General features: G+C 50.6%; 1 protein-coding gene across 4 annotated transcripts in view; it reads left to right on the top strand.

Annotated features, from left to right (window-relative positions):
- The window catches only part of GAS7 (growth arrest specific 7), a 211203-nt gene extending 195363 nt beyond the window's left edge, over nt 1-15840 (top strand). For all 4 annotated transcript variants that reach the window (XM_080681514.1, XM_080681515.1, XM_080681517.1 and 1 more), the window contains exons 10-14: nt 870-998; nt 1883-2006; nt 7327-7406; nt 9041-9139; nt 9749-15840. In XM_080681514.1, the coding sequence (XP_080537640.1) occupies nt 870-998; nt 1883-2006; nt 7327-7406; nt 9041-9139; nt 9749-9862 (546 nt within the window). In that variant the 3' untranslated portion in view covers nt 9863-15840. The remainder of the gene's footprint in view (nt 1-869; nt 999-1882; nt 2007-7326; nt 7407-9040; nt 9140-9748) is intronic.
- Nucleotides 15841-15850: the final 10 nt, after the last annotated feature.

The raw sequence follows: 15850 nt of genomic DNA, 5'->3' as shown, positions 1-15850 counted from the left end.
GGGCCGCAAAAATATTTGTTGTGGGCCGCATGTGGCCCGCGGGCCGCAAGTTTGACATGCTTGCTCTAGGCTGCTCACCTGGCTTGGCAGCAGCTCCACATTTATCTATTTTCTCATCAAATGCATCTCATGTTCACACCAAAAAAAGGTATAAGTAAAAGTTCTTCAAAAAGGAGTGGGATCGAGGAAAAGAATAAAAGAGAAGAAAAATGCTTGAAAAATACCCCCCACTCCTCTCAGCATAAACCTCTTCCTCTGGCCTTCGGCCTGCGAGGCCGTTCCCTGTGCTGGGATGGGACGTGCCCATCTCCATGCAGCCCAGTGAGATGAGCAGCCTCCACCCCCAGGTACAGTGCCGAGAGGGGCCATGTGAGCCCCCGCCGGCCTCGGCTGGCTCCCGCCATCGGTTCTTGGAGCTTTGCACCACGTCCAGATCACCTTTGCAGGCTCGCACGGGCACAGAGCAGGTGTTCGGTGAACAGAGCTGACCTGCAGCACCTGAGATAAATGGCACCCATGCCAGTGACGAGTGCCTGGCACACCACGGTGGCGTGGTTTTGCCCCCAGAAAGCTTCCAGCTTGGAAGGTCAGAGCCCTCCCAGGTGCTGTGGGAGCTCAGAGGGGAGAAATTCACCACCAAGGGACTCAGGAAGCTCTGGACTCCAACCTGTCCATCCAACAGTGAACAGGGGCCTGGCCAGCTGAGGCGACTTTCTAAACCTCCTCCTCATAAGTGGACACTCAGTTGTACTGAGGGCCAGGCCACTGCCCAGGCGCCCCCTCACCTGTGGGGGTGGGAGATGCCCTCCCCCAGCGCTTGCTGGCAGCTGGTGCCCGGGGTCCTGAGTGTGCCTCTCTCTCCCCCACAGCTTCACAGCGAGGTGGAGAAGCCCCTCATGAACTTCCGTGAGAACTTCAAGAAAGACATGAAAAAGTGTGACCACCACATCGCCGACCTCCGCAAGCAGCTTGCCAGCCGCTACGCCGCAGTGGAGAAGGTGAGGGGCCCGGGATGCTGGGCCGGTGGCAGGGGGTTCTCCTGGAAGAGGGTGGGCCGGGTGGGGTAGGTGAGGGGGGTGGGAGGGGAGTTCCCAGTCCACGCCTGAGGAACCTGCCTCCCCGCAAAGAGCTGATGGGAGCTCTCCCCCATGGCACTCAATCACTGCCCAGAGGGCCAGTGGAAGCAGGCGAGGCTGCACCTGCAGTGGGAAGTGGAGTGGGCTCCATCTGGTCCCTGAGACAAGGTACATACAGCCATGCTCTCCTGGGACGTGGAACCTGGATGTGCTGCTGGTCTACGCGTGCCCCTTTGTCTGGGCCTCGCCTAGCAGGTTCTCTCCTGCTGAATCACCCCCTCCCAAAAGCCTATGAGGGCTAAGCTGGTGGCAGCTGCTGATGGCCACCTGGAGGGAAGGGAGCTCTCCCTGGGGGCTGATCACAGTGACCTAGGGTGCGGAAGAAGGGGGAGCGCACGGCTGCAGGCACCTAGACTGCCAGCTGCTGCCCCCGAAGGACCCGTCCTGACCCAGACTAAGCACTGCTGGAGGTGACGTGGATGACCTTGTGCTCGCTGCCCCCCGCCCCAGGCTGTGATTTTAGGGCTGTCTGCATGTGCACACGCTCCATCACACCTGGCCTGAGGCTTGCTGTCGGCCAAGTGCAGTGAGAGACGGGATGAGAGAGAGGGTTGCAGGCTCAGCACAGTGACTGGGCGGCCAGTGATGCTAGTCTAGCTGAGTCTCCTAGGGCCATGATGGCATCATCCACAAGAACAGGGAAAAGAAAGGACTCTTATCTAGAAACGGGGAGGCCGTCCACGTGACCACGGGCCCGTCCTGGCTCTGAGCCCCGTGAGCAGCGCTTCTGTGTCCTTGGCCCCCAGGCCCGGAAAGCACTCACGGAGCGGCAGAGGGACCTGGAGATGAAGACCCAGCAGCTGGAGATCAAGCTGAGCAACAAGACGGAGGAGGACATCAAGAAGGCCCGGAGGAAGTCCACACAGGCCGGTGAGTGGGGCCATGCCCACCTGTCTGCACCTGTCAGGGAGGCACAGCAGAGGAAGCTGGGGGAGGGATGCCTGGAAGGTGCATCCCATGGGATGGGGGCCGGGGGCCTGTGGCATGGGAGTGGGCAAGGCTGCCTCCAGGCCTGGCTCTGACCAGGAAGTGGTTACTCCTCCATGCCCCCGGAACTGTGGGGTCCTGTCACTGTGGGGAGCCCCTGGAAGTACAGACTCCACCCCAGCAGGGAGGGATGCTCCAGGGGTTCACCTACAGTGATGGGCACCTGCCCCAGTCAGCAGCCACATTTCAGATTCTCCCTGAAAGATGCTCCCAGTGCATTGGTCTCTGCTCCCACCTAGTGGTAAAAATTAGCTAACGCCCAAGGAAGGGGGAGAAAAGCCAGATAGAACCAGTAAAAACTTAAAAGATGTTCCTTTTAAAAGTTTCACTCCATGCAAGGACAGTGTGTGTTGCTTTCTGAGGCCGAAATGTGTGATGTAGGGTTAGGGTTCCGATCAGATGGTCTAGGTCTCTTCTACTCAGCTTCTGGTAAAACTCATATAATCAACTCATTATGGAACATGGAACGAAGCAGCCACCTATGGACATTTTGAAATAAGATGGTGAAAAATAATTCAATAACAAATAATACAAGCATACCTAGAAATAGAAGGCATTATATACTTACTGTGATTGGGAAGGGAAACCTAGGGCGAGGAAAGGCATATTTAAATTCATGTAATTAAGTTATTAAATAAAATTATATTATAAAATCAATATCTTTGCTTGGGGAAAAAAATTAATCAGCACATAAGAATATAAAATCTCAATTTGCCAAATTAATCACTATCAATACTTCCTAAACATTTTTAATGTTTTAAATGTTTATAATGTTTATATTTAAATGTCTACATGTTAGGTCATATATTCTATGTTCTGAAGTTATATTTTAACCGGTATACCTTAGAGATAGCTCTATTCCATTACCCATACCCTTAATTATCCAGCCATTCATGTACATCAGACTTTTATTTTCTTTGTCATCTAAGTATTTATTTCATTGTCATTTTAATAAAATAAAATTATTTCTTCGTTTGTGACTATTAGATATATTTCTGGAAAATGTTTCCATTAAATATAACTTACTTATATTTAAAATTTTATAAACTAAAGCCCCATAAAATAAAATAGAAAGTTTAGGAAAATACAAGCAGCAGCACACAGTCAAGCCATAGTATGAACAGCAAGAGGCTGGCCAGAAGCAATCACTTGTGTAGCTGTGTGTGTGTTCTCATCCTCTTCCATCCATAGCTCCTGTTCATAAACATATCAGCTGTCACTGGTCACTGTATAGCAAGTTCATATGTTATTTGTGCCTGAGACCTGTGGTTGTCTGTTCCATCTCCTCCAGGGTGTTTTCTCATGTAAGGCGGTGCCTGAGTTCTGGACAAAATCTTGTTTAAATCCTGGTCATCAATTTAATAATCTGAATCCTTATCAGACCAATCAGTAAATGTGTTTTTAGTCCTTATATGTGTTCCATCTTCCTCAAATGAAAAGTCAAGTTCTTCTTATTCTCGTTTGTCTGGAGTTGATTTGATGCCTCTTCAGGTTGCGATGCAGATTTCCTTCAGTTTTACTGGGGATGGACAATGTCTCTTTTTTCTTTATTATTCATCAGACTTTTTTAATGGTTACATGGTATCCAAGTGTATGGTTGTATCCAACTTTACTTCATCATTTCCCTGATTGATTGTGGTAAGACTTTCCAATTGCTTCGGAGTGTTTGGCAGTGCCAGCAATACTGTGTTATTATAAACTAGAGGCCTGGTGCACGAAATTCATTCAGGGTAGGGTCCCTAGGCCTGGCCTCCCTGCCTCCCTGTCTCCTCCTTCCCTCACTCCCTCAGCATCCCACTGCTGCTGCCACTGGTCACCCACCATGTTCCACACTGCCCCCTGGTGCTCAGCGCACGTCATAGCGAGCGATCGAACTCCTGCTCTCCCGGTTGAACTCCCAAGCGGACAATTTGCATATTAGCCTTTTATATATATAGATGTGTCTGTGTGTGCATCTAAATCTCTACATAACAAGAATAGAGAGGTGAATTTTCTGGGTCAAAGAGATGTATTCATTTTGGCGGATATTTCCAAATTGCTTTCCAGAGAGGTGTGTCCACCAAAAGCATCGATGGATGTCTGTTCCCTAAACTGTTGTCAGAGCTGTGTGTTATCCGGTTGTGACATCATACTCTCTGGTGGAAAATAATATCTTGTTGTTAATTTACATTTCTTTTTGAGTGAAGCTGAGCATTTTAAAAACAGACATATCATCTGTGACTTTTTTCTGTGAACTGAATCACGCATATCCTTTCCCCATTTTCTAGCCAGTGGCTGGTCTTGTTCTGATTGATTGATTGATTGATAGAGATTATTTATATGTTAGGAAAATTATCCTTTAGTCATTTGAGTTGCAGAAATTTTTCCTAGGTTGTTGTTCATCTTTTAATTTGGTTCTTTGTATTTTGGGGGGAGAGGAGTGGCTTGTTTCTTGTTATTTTTTTGTATAGTGATCTTTTCTCTATAACATAGTCTAGGTTTCATGACTAACTTAGACCTTCCCCATTTAAGATATTTTATAATCATTTTTTTCCTTACTATTTTTTGGCCTCAGGTTAAAAAGATTAAATACAGGGTGGGACATACGTAGGTGTACAGTTAAAAGTATACAAAACACAGAGTTTATTCTTGTATTGTTATTTATTAATTATTGTATTATTTTCCATACGGACAACTGTAAACCTACTTTTGCCCACCCGGTACTTAAGGCCACCAGACACTTATTTTTCCCCACGCCACGCCACTGCCTAACCGAACCATATTCCCAGAGTTCTGGTTTGCAGGGTTTTCATTCTCATAGTCTGGATATTTTTGTATTTGTGATTTGATTTCATCTTTGAGCCAAACTTAAAATAAAATCTTTACATTTTTGTGGGTTCAGGCTTTGTTACTACTGCTTTCCAGTCTTGCTGTTTGTTCCTCGTATTGCAGTCAGTGGATAACATGGTCTCTCACCCCCACAGTTTGGAACTGTTTGTGATGAAGGTCACTGGTCCTTGGACCTGACTTTGAAAACACCACCAGAATTCTGTGTGCCAGCCACCAGGCCTCATGCCCCAGGACATTCTCTCTCTTCACCGTCCAAGTCCTCCTACAGGGCAGTGTTTTTATACCTTTTACAAGTGAGGAAACTGGTGACAGACAGAGTGAGAAACTTCCCCAAGGCCTAAGTTAAGTGTGGACAAGAATTCCATCTTGTCTTATTCCAATGACTTGGCTTTGTCACCTTTTTGCTGGACCACCCAGAAAATGCCATCTTTTCTTTCATCCCTTCCCTCGTGTTTTCCCAGGCTACTGGGAGGGAGGGCGGCTGATCCTTGGGGCTTGACTTACTTTTCTCTCATCATCATCCATCATCACTATTACCATCAACATCATCATCATCATCACTATCATCATCGTCATCACTAGCTCCTGATACGGTTTGCGGACTCCCCGTCAGATCCGAGCACTTTACGTATATCGATGTGTTTAACCTTCGCCGTAACTCTGAAGATGCCATGATTATCCCTGTTTTACAGATGAGGAAACTGAGGTGCAGGCAGGCTAATTGATTTGCTCAAGTTTGCACGCTAGGCTAGTAAACCATGGCGTTCGTATGACAGACAAGATATCCTGGCTCCAGAATCCACCTGCTTAACCCATACTGTTCAGAAGGGTTTCATTTCAGACCCTTGGGCTGCACAGAGATAAGACACACCCTCCTTCACCTACCCTGTTTCCTGATGTTGCAGAAGTTGCCAAAGCATGTTCTCAAAATCAGGATTGACAAATCGGGCTTTGGGAATTTTATATTGTACCTTTACAGGGCGACATACTACCTCCATCCCGGGTTAGGCCCAGGTCTCAGTGGGCACGCACTTGCAGTGACATATCAACCTTTTCCCTTCCAGTTCCTGATTTTCTTGGGCTCAAGGGCCCAGTCCTTGACCTTGGACCAGGAGCAAATGAACAAAGTCCTTGATTTGGTTCTGTTACTCAAGGTCATCTCCCAGCTAGTGGTGTGGTTCAGGTGGAAGGGATCTGCTGGCCAGGCCCTGGGTCGTGTGCACGTTTGCCTTCATTTTCACACCAGAATGACAAGGTGACGTTATAGGAATAACTTGTAACCCACTCCAAGTACTAGACTTCAAGAATAAATTAGTTAGCTTTCACTGGCTCGAGTTTTTCCCATCATGAGCAAAGACTGTGATGCCATCCTCTCTGGAACCCTGTCATGATCTAAACTACACTTAGACTCGAGTGGTGCTTCTCTAACCGAGATGTGCACGTGGACCACCTGAGCATCTTGTGAAATTGCAGTCCTGATTCACCAGGTGTCGCGTAGTCCTGAGAGCTGCATTTCTGGCAGGCTCCCGGGGGATGTGACGCTGTGGGTCTAGGAGCCGTGTTTTGTAGCAAGGTTCTGGGGTGCTGGTACCTTAGTCATGTTTGCAGTTATCTTTAGTGTGTTTTCTTTCTAATTACAAACTGTTTCAAACGTACCTATGATTGCAGAAAACAGTGTAGTAGCATCAAGATTGAATGGTGATGTCTGTTTCTGATCTCTTATGAAATAAAATGCTACGGAAAGAGCCCCTCTCTTCCCACCCAGCCTTTCTGTCCCCGTGCCAGCGCTGTCCTGGGGTTGGTGGGTAGCACTCGGTGCATGTTTCCATGCCATTACTGCACATGGATGAACCATACACTGGCAGACACATTATTTTGTGTTTCAGAATGGCATCCTGCTGCATGTACACATACACACACACATGCATACACATACATACATGCATGCACATACACACAAACAGACATAATTTGCAAATTTTTCTTCTTTAACTCTTAACTAGTACCAAGCTGCTTGTGACATTTTTTAACCAAAAAGGACTCTCCAGAGTGAAACGAAACTACCATCTTTAGAGAGGAAGCATGCCTTTGGTTGTTGATAAGTTGGGAGGTGCTAGGAGTAACCCCCTCCCCACTTTACCCCACACACTGAGAAACCTCCATCCTGAACTCTTGGTGTCTGGGGTCAAGTTCAGTTGGGAACTCTGAAGCTGGTCTCTTGTGGTGCTGTCTTCTGCTTTTCACTCCCACCCCCACTTTCCACTGGCCTCCATGACCCCAAGGAGAGGAGAAGACATGGCTGTGGGGTGCAGGTGGCAGAGGGCAGCCACAGCAAGCACAAGACAGGGTGTGACGTGGCCTTGGCCTCTTCTAGGAGATGACCTCATGCGCTGTGTGGACCTCTACAACCAGGCCCAGTCCAAGTGGTTTGAAGAGATGGTGACCACCACGCTGGTGAGTGCCCAGAGATGTGTGAGCATGCCAGTTCCATGACTGGCACTCAGGGCACCCTGGGTGGGTGCTGGCGGGCATGTAGGTGGTAGAGTGAGGTGACTGTGGAGAGTCATTATGTCTGCTCACATTGGGGTCCAGACCTCGCCTCTGGGTGAGTCCAAGCTCATTCATACCCTTGCTCTGGCCCTTCCTAGCTGTATAAACACGGGGGAGGGTTGGCTGTGCCCTGAGGGGTCGGGTTCAACTAAGGAACCCCCAACAAGTTGACAGTGGCCCCTTTAGGACAAATAGCCAAGTTGTAGGAAGCGTGACCTTCTCACCCCCAGAGGAGTTTGAGCTCCTACAGGGGAGATCCTCACCCTTCGCCCCCTGCAAGGATCTCCCCTGCAAGGTTGGGAGCTGGGTAGGGAGAGCAGGGGTGGCCCACGATCAGGGGCGTGAGGGATCGGCATCAGAGCCCTTCTCTTGCCTTCCCAAGATTTCCTGTGAAGGAGCAGCACCTCCTCCTCAGTCAGCACTAGCCACAGTGAGATGTGGTGGGCACGTGGGCACATGGGCCGTTGGGCCAGAGGAGAAAGGAGCATCATGCCAGCTGTTTATCACATTGCCCCATTGCCAAAGCCACCCCCGTCCAGCACAGGCAGTGACCTGCTTTTCTTCCTGGTTAATCTCCTAATTGAGCCCCCTGCTTTACCCCTCCCTGGGTAATCACCGTGGCAGTGACCTAGTTATGCAAGAATAACAGCCTGATCCCCTCAGTTCCAAAGATGCTGTACCACCTAGAAAACAAAGGACAAACCCTTTCCACTCTTCCCTTTGACAGGGGCCACCCCACCCCCTGCCCCTGCCTCCCCTGGCCTAGTCTCGGGTCTGTCCCTCAGCACTCGGGGTAGACAGAGGACAGAGGCCCAGGGAGGCACGGGCACCCCGCATGCGTCCCATCTCTCCACCCCCCGGGAACCAGAGCCGGGCCTGCACTGGTGCAGAATCATGAGTCAGACCACAGCAGTCCGGGTTCAAATCTTCTCCTCCCATAATTCCATGTTGCTATGGGTAGGTGACGTTACCTCTCTGGATGTTCATTCCTTTGTTTGGAAAATGCAGACAAGAACAGAAACAGGGGTGGGCAAACTTTTTGACTCTAGGGCCACAATGGGTTCTTAAACTGGACCGGAGGGCCGGAACAAAAGCATGGATGGAGTGTTTGTGTGAACTAATATAAATTCAAAGTAAAGGAGCGGAGGGGAGAGCAAGAGAACCCTCCGCTCTTTCGGCTCCGCAGGCCGGATAGAACAGCCGAACGGGCCGGTTCCGGCCCGCGGGCCGTAGTTTGCCCACGGCTGGCCTAGCTCTTCAGATTATTTTGAGCACAATAGATAATACCTATAACGCTCCAGCACCCACCCGCCCGGCAGGGCAGGATCCAGGCAGCAGTAGCTGCTGTGTCAGCATCCTCACCTGCACCGCTAGTTGTAGGATGAGTTCCTCATCAGACCCCAAAGGGTCAGGTGGGATCCGGCCTAAGCAGCGGCGACATGTGTGAGAGGATGGTCTGGGACTATGTGGTGGGAAGGACATGTCACATGTCCGGGTGGAGGGACATGTCCCAGGTGTCTGCTTTTCCTCCTGTGCAGGAGCTGGAGCGGCTGGAGGTGGAGAGGGTGGAGATGATCCGGCAGCACCTGTGCCAGTACACACAGCTGCGGCACGAGACAGACATGTTCAACCAAAGCGTGAGTTCCCCGCCCCAGGCGGAGGCCCCAGGACCCCAGGGGGACCACTGTTCTGTGGCAGGTGAAGTGGCCACGTGGTGGGCAGCCTGGGGACGGACCTGCAGGGTGTCCTGCGCACCCATGGGAACCCATCCCAAGTGCATGGAATGGATGCAGCAGGCGTGAGCTGTTTCCCCGGGACAAAGCTCATGGTAGTTAAATAGCTGAAGACGGTATTGCCTGCCCTAGTGAATCTCTTGCCAGAAAGATAAAAGAACTAGAACTATGCAGAATATCTAAAGCTACAATGTCATTTGTCCTGTTCTGTGGTGGTAACCGTGGGAGCGAAGGGTGGAACTGGTCACCGACGTGGAGCCATTGAGCCACTCTGCTCTTTCATCCAGTCTGCGGTCTGGAGGGTCAAGTGCTCGAGTGAGAAGCAGGGTGGGACGAGAGGTCCCGGCTCCCGCTCTCACAGCCTCTGCACGTCTGCCCTTCACAGGCCTCCCCTGGGGCCCCCAACCCTCTGAGAGGCTGCTGTGACAGCAGAGATGCGGGCAGCCTGGCTCAGAGGCAGTGTCGCGGGCGCTGCTGCCCCTAACGGTGTCCTCTCTTCTCCATCCCTTGCAGACAGTCGAGCCTGTGGACCAGCTGCTTCGAAAAGTAGACCCAGCCAAAGACAGGGAGCTGTGGGTCAGAGAGCACAAGACGGGCAACATCCGCCCTGTGGACATGGAGATCTAGGCGGGCACATGCGGCCCCCGGGGTCCTGCCAAGGAGGGGGACTGGGGGCGCCATGGAGAGGAGGTGGTGGGTCCCGCTGCCAAGTGGAGCTGCCCTCCCCCCACTCTCCTGCCCACTGAGGAGAGGGAAGGGTGAGGGCGGCAGCCAGCAATTCCAGAAGGGCGGCCTGGCAGCCTCGCTGGGAGGTCCCCAGTGTTCCCAGGCCAAGAAGGTGGATCCACAGCCCCACCCTTGTCTCTGAGGCCGAAGACCCCCAACTCCCACGTTGTGCTTGCCGTTTGGGAACAAACTGAAGCTGGAACTTTGTGGTCCCTGCTGAGCACCGTAGGGTCATCGCCCCGCCCAGAGCCAGCTGTGTCACATGCTCGTGCCCCTGGAAGCCCCAAGGTCCTTCCTCCAGCTGGCCCTCTGGTCTCCAGGGCTTTGGAGGGTCAGGGGAGGGAGCTCTCTGTCTCCAAGCCAAGTGTCAGGATCGCAGTCGTGGATAGAAGGCAGCGTTCAACAGCCCGCACTCAGAATCCTTTGCAGCCTTCCTTCTTTATTTTTCCCCGTTGCATTCTGGAAGTCCACATCCTGGCTCTTCCATGTCACCATTCATGATCAAGAGTCTTGGGAAGAAGGCCTAGCTCCCATCTTCCCAGACTGACCCTGCCTGGAGAGGTCAGGATGGAACTACCTCATCAGCAAATTAGCTCTCAGTCACAGTGATGAGTCGGATTCCCCAGTAGATCAGGCATTCTCTGCAAAGTCTCTCCAAGAATCCCCAGCCCTCCGACCTGCAGATGCTCTCTCCTCCCATCCCCACCCCTTTCCACACTCTAAACGGGGCTGGGTTAGTCCCATGTGTGAGACAGGCTGGGACAAGTCTTTGTCATCCCCTGATGGCTCCCCCTGCTTGCATATGGCAGCATTGGGATCACTGTCCCTCGTATGGCTTCCTGTCATTGGTGGTCACTGTACAGGCATCAAAGACTAACATGGCCACAGTAGGTTGTCGCCTACTGGGCAGCGTCTCGCCACCGTGGCGCCTCAGCAACTCCTGCACAGCCCAGAGCCCCACATCAGGCCATGCTTGGTGCTGGGGCCACCTTCCCTTTCTTCAGCTCCCAATTTCTGGTAAAACTTGGTCTGCGTGTGACTTAGGGAGCTTTCAGGGCTGCAGTCGGGCCCTTGCCCATCATTTGTCCTCTTCCTGACCACAGCAAACGTGTGCTCCGTCATGTTAAGTCTTGAGAATCAATTCGAAAGGCCCAGAGGAAGACAAAGGACCTGAAGGAGGAAGTGCAGTGAGCAAGGGTCAGGTGGTAGCCTGCAACCCACGCCCTGAGAACCAACCCATCTTTCTTACTTCATCTTCCCCATCGATTCCTTTGGACTTACAGGATCCATATATTCCCAAGAGTGCAGAATTCTAAGAGCACAACTCACTGGTCTTTCAGTCTTACGTATCTGATGATGTATTAACCTTGAATCTTTTGGTACCTCTTGCATTGAGTCAGACAGTTCTCTCACAGTTGATGGTAGAAAGATGCTGAATATACTAAAGCAAACCAAACTTTGTCCCTTCTCTTACTGAAGCATCCCAACCAGAAAGGTCAGTGTGAAGGCCTCCAACCCAAATCTGCCCGCTGCGTGGAGAACCACTCCTGGCTCTGGGATGGGGCCGTGACATCAGCCACCAGTTTCAGGGTCTCCGTTCTTGGTTTCTTTACTAAAAACAGGTGAAGTAGTAACTGCTTTGTGGCTTAGTAAACTAATTTGTGGATGATATTCAGATATTCAAAGCCAATAGCCTTGTTATGAACACGTTTTGAGTGGATATGCTCACTGAGTTTGCCTTCTCCCTTCTCTCTAAGGATTCTAGCCTTCTGCTCCTCCCTGGGACAAAGGGAGCCCTCCTGCCTCTTCTGGGGTAGCCTGAGCTGGCCCAGTGTGGGCCGGTCTGTTTGATGAAGTGATTCTTTCCTCCTCATCCCTTCACCTCAGTCTCGGTAGCTTTTTCACATGCGTTTTCTTTGTTTTTCTTCCCTCTTTTATTCATTCATCGAGCATTTAACTGAAGACAAGCGCTGTGCTAAGATCTGAGGGCAAGGTATGGGCTTATTTTCTGTGATTTTGTATAGACATCTTTTCTTCAGGGTTCTTGCAGGTCAGTGACCTTGGCATTCACATACAGGTACTCTGTAGACCTTGGGTTTTCAGGGATACTGTCTGTTGTGCTGACCTGCATTCATTTATTCATTCGTTTATTCAGCAGATCCTTGGGACAAGCCAGGCACTCTTGCCAGTCCCTCTATTGCCCATGTAGACAGGGATATTTTGACCTTTCTGGAGAATGAGAACATTTAACCTATCACAATTAACCCACTGGGAACCTGTAATTATAATACAATCTACTGTCATACGGCACTTACCCAATTGGTGGGAGATAGACAGCAACAAGGCCTCAGTGCCCTAGTCACTAGACTCCCAGCCCATATCCAACTTGAATTTCTGAGATTTCTTTTTTCTTTTTTCTGTTTTGTTAATCTTCACCCGAGGATATTTTTTTCCATTGATTTTTAGAGAGAGTGGAAGGGATGGGGAGAGACAGAGAGAAATATCGATGTGAGAGAGAGACATTGATTGGTTGCATCCTGCACGTGCCCCAACCGGGGCCAGGGATGGAGCCTGCAACCAAGGTACATGCCCTTGACTGGAATCGAACTCAGGACACTTCAGTCCACAGGCTGACGTGCTAACCACTGAGCAAAACTGGTTAGGTCTGAGATTTCTTTTTTGTTTTAAATAACTCCTCACTTTACAAAGAGAATGAAGCCTAAGCATGGCCAGTGAAATTAATACTGAATTAAGAGCAGAGCTGGAGTCGACAGTCCTGGCCCCCTGTCCTTGTCAACAGCCCCCCACTCCCGCCCCCACCCCTGCAGTCTGGGTGAAGCCAAGATCAGGATGAAGTCCAGAGCATCTAAAACTGCACTTCAGGGTAGCAAACACTCTATCTGGTCATTGTTTTGCGTTTATGTTCTGGTGTTTAGGTTGTAAGAGGATTTCACTGGGTTTATTCAGGAGGGTAAGTGAGTCTGGGCTTTTTCTTGAGCGCCTCTATTGTTCATTTCTGAAAAGAAGTGAGCCCCTTCTACCTGCCTTCACTTAGTTGTATCTGTGAAAACCTGATTTAAAAAAAAATTCTCTATGACAAACGGTCTTCAACGTGAGCTGGTTGCCATGACAACCTCTAGGAAAAGGAACTGGTTCCTCTCCGTTTTTTTCTAGTGTTTTTGATCAGTATTGCAAAGCCCTGGCAACTGAACCACAGGAGTGGCTGTCCTGAGATTCTGCCGTGGGGCGCCTGGGCCTCCTCTCTACCTCTACCCAGCGCCCGTGGGGCCGGAGGATTCCGCAGCAGGAGGCACTTCTCTGCTCAGAAGGTCACGGAAGCCGCCAGTTTCATGAACCAGGGATTTGTCTCCATTCCCTGTGTGAAAACCGATCAATTACTAGATTAGTGGATGGGTGCAGAAAACTCTTGGCTGAGCCCAAGTCCCTTCTTGGAAACACAAGCCATAAAATTCAAAGGAGTCAAAGACCTCGGCGTGTTTAAGTGATTCTGCTTCCAGCTATGAGAGGCCTGGACACGGAGTGGAGCGTTTACACAGGATTCGCAGACCTGCTGTTGCTATGTAGGTAGGGAGAGCACTTTACAAATGCTACGTGGAGTGCAGATGGCGGCGTGCTGACTTAGCCAGCACCCCAACTTATTCCCCTGGTCCTTCCCACCCCATAGGACACACTGCCGTTTCTTTTTCCAGGTTTGTTGAGGTATTTGATATTCAGTATGGGGGTTACTGACATACAGTAAAATTCACCCTTTTGAAGTATACTGGTTCTGTGAATTTTGACAAACTTATACAGCCTTGTAACCACCTCTGAAATCAACATAATATTTCCATCACTCAAATTTCCCCAGAGCTCCGGAGCCAAGCCACTCCTCCCACTCCAAGCCCTTGGCAACCACTGATTATTAATTTTCTGACCTTATAGTTTGCCTTTTCTAGAAGGTTGTATAAATGGAGTCACACTGTGTAGCCTTTGAGTCTGGCTTCTTTCACTCAGCTTGGTGTTGAGTCAGCCTGTTTGCATGGCTACTTCAGCCCGAGGCTCCTTCTCCAAATGCCAGCCGTGCCCACAGGTAGTTCTGGAGGCTCACACTTGCCTTTTTGGTTCATGTCAGGATTAGACAATGCAGAAGGTTGCCAGGGAGTGGGCAAAGGGGTGGGCAGGGTCTCAGCTGCCTTTCACTTCTACTGTGCCCTGAAGCTTGCATCTCAACTACAGGTCCCCTCTCTCCTGGGGACCCTCAAGTCTGCTCTGCTTGCACAGTCCTTCCTTTGCATTTATTGAGCATTGAGGGGGAAGGGGGTGAAAAGGGAATGGGTGTAACATGGATGAGAAGGCAGGGAACTAGCCTTGGGCTCCTCACCACCCTTTCCTGGATCTGCTTCATCTGCAAACCAAGGGTATTATTCTAGAAGGTCTCAGGCCTTCTGCAGTTACTACAGCCGATCTTCCTACTAGCCGTTCCCAATTCTGTACCCTGTGCACATGGCCACACCTAATCTGGGTCCCATCGGCGCAGTAGTGCATGGTGTTACCTAAAATCCTCACGGGAGGGACACCCTGGCATTTCTCCATTTAGATACAAATGAAGCTACAATTAAGAGTTTTGTGAGCTATTGACAATGAGAGAGACATATTGATTGGTTGCCTCCCGCACATGCCCCGACCCCCAAGGTGACGGCTCCTCCAAGCCATGTCTTGATCATGGCCTGCTCAGTGACAGGTGAGCCCTGGAAGGCAGCCAGGCACCTCTCCAAGCAAACTGAAAACCCTGAGCCCAGCCAGGGCCGGCGCGCAGGCCCACAGGCTCCCGTGCTAGAGCCAAGGTCTGTGCTGCTGGGAGGCCCTGGGCTGCATTTTGCCGGGTAGGACTCCTCACCACCCCCCAACCCCTAGCAGTCTTATTTTTGTCCGGCCTGTCTTGAAGGGAGGGACCCAACTCCTACGGCTGCAGGTTGGGGTGAGACTAAGACAAGTGACAAAGCATGTTCCCCTTCCCCTCACCTAGACGCTGGGCCAGGTTCTCAGGAGCCTCTGCTGGGAGGTGCCTCTGAGGCAGAAGGGCTGTGACCACCTCTGACCTCTCTGGGCGCTGTTCAGGGGACATTGACCCTTAGAAGTTTCAGGGAGATTCCCGATGGGATTGCAAGGGTGAATGCAAAGGGTGCGGCACATGGGTGCTCTACTGGGGACAGTGTGACCTTGGGACAGAGGTCCCAGGGGCAAGAGCATGGGACTGCCCGCTCTGCTGTCTCATTTGTCCCGGGACCTGAAGTTGTCACTTCCCCTCCCGGGACCTCTGTGGACCCATCTGTCAAGGGAGACGCTCTCTTCCAGCGTCATTACAGCAGCCTGGCTCTCGGGAGCCGGGGCCTCCAGGCAGCCGTGTGGACCCGGGGACTGACATTCAAAGGGACACCAGCCACCCTGGGTGATGGGCCCCGAATCTGCAGCTCTGCCCTGCCCACAGGAAGGAGGCGAGGGGGCGGAGGGGCACGGTGGTCCTTCCACAGACACGAGCACATCACAAACCCTACGAAGGTGGAATTTTCTAACAAAATAAACTTGCTTGTTTGGTCTGTTTTCTGTAACTTTTGCTAAATACTTTATACATTTTTAATGTTGCAAAGCTGTGTCTCCTGCCAGCATTCCTCATCCCGGTATGAATGTGTTTACTTGGAATTGTATATCCTTCCCCTCTGGCTGCCTAGATCGGTAAATAAAATCGATGTAATATAATTTATAAGTAACACTGTTGAAACTCCGATCCCCATGGGGGCGCCCTTCCCGCCCCCTGTAATAGCATTTGTGTGTATTAATGCTGAAGAATTAAATGTTTAAAGGGTTTAAATTTTGAAGGCATTTGCTATA

The sequence above is a fragment of the Plecotus auritus genome (genome assembly GCF_963455305.1).
Source record: "Plecotus auritus genome assembly, chromosome: 7".
NCBI lineage: Eukaryota > Metazoa > Chordata > Mammalia > Chiroptera > Vespertilionidae > Plecotus > Plecotus auritus.
This window is presented reverse-complemented; position numbering and strand designations above follow the sequence as displayed.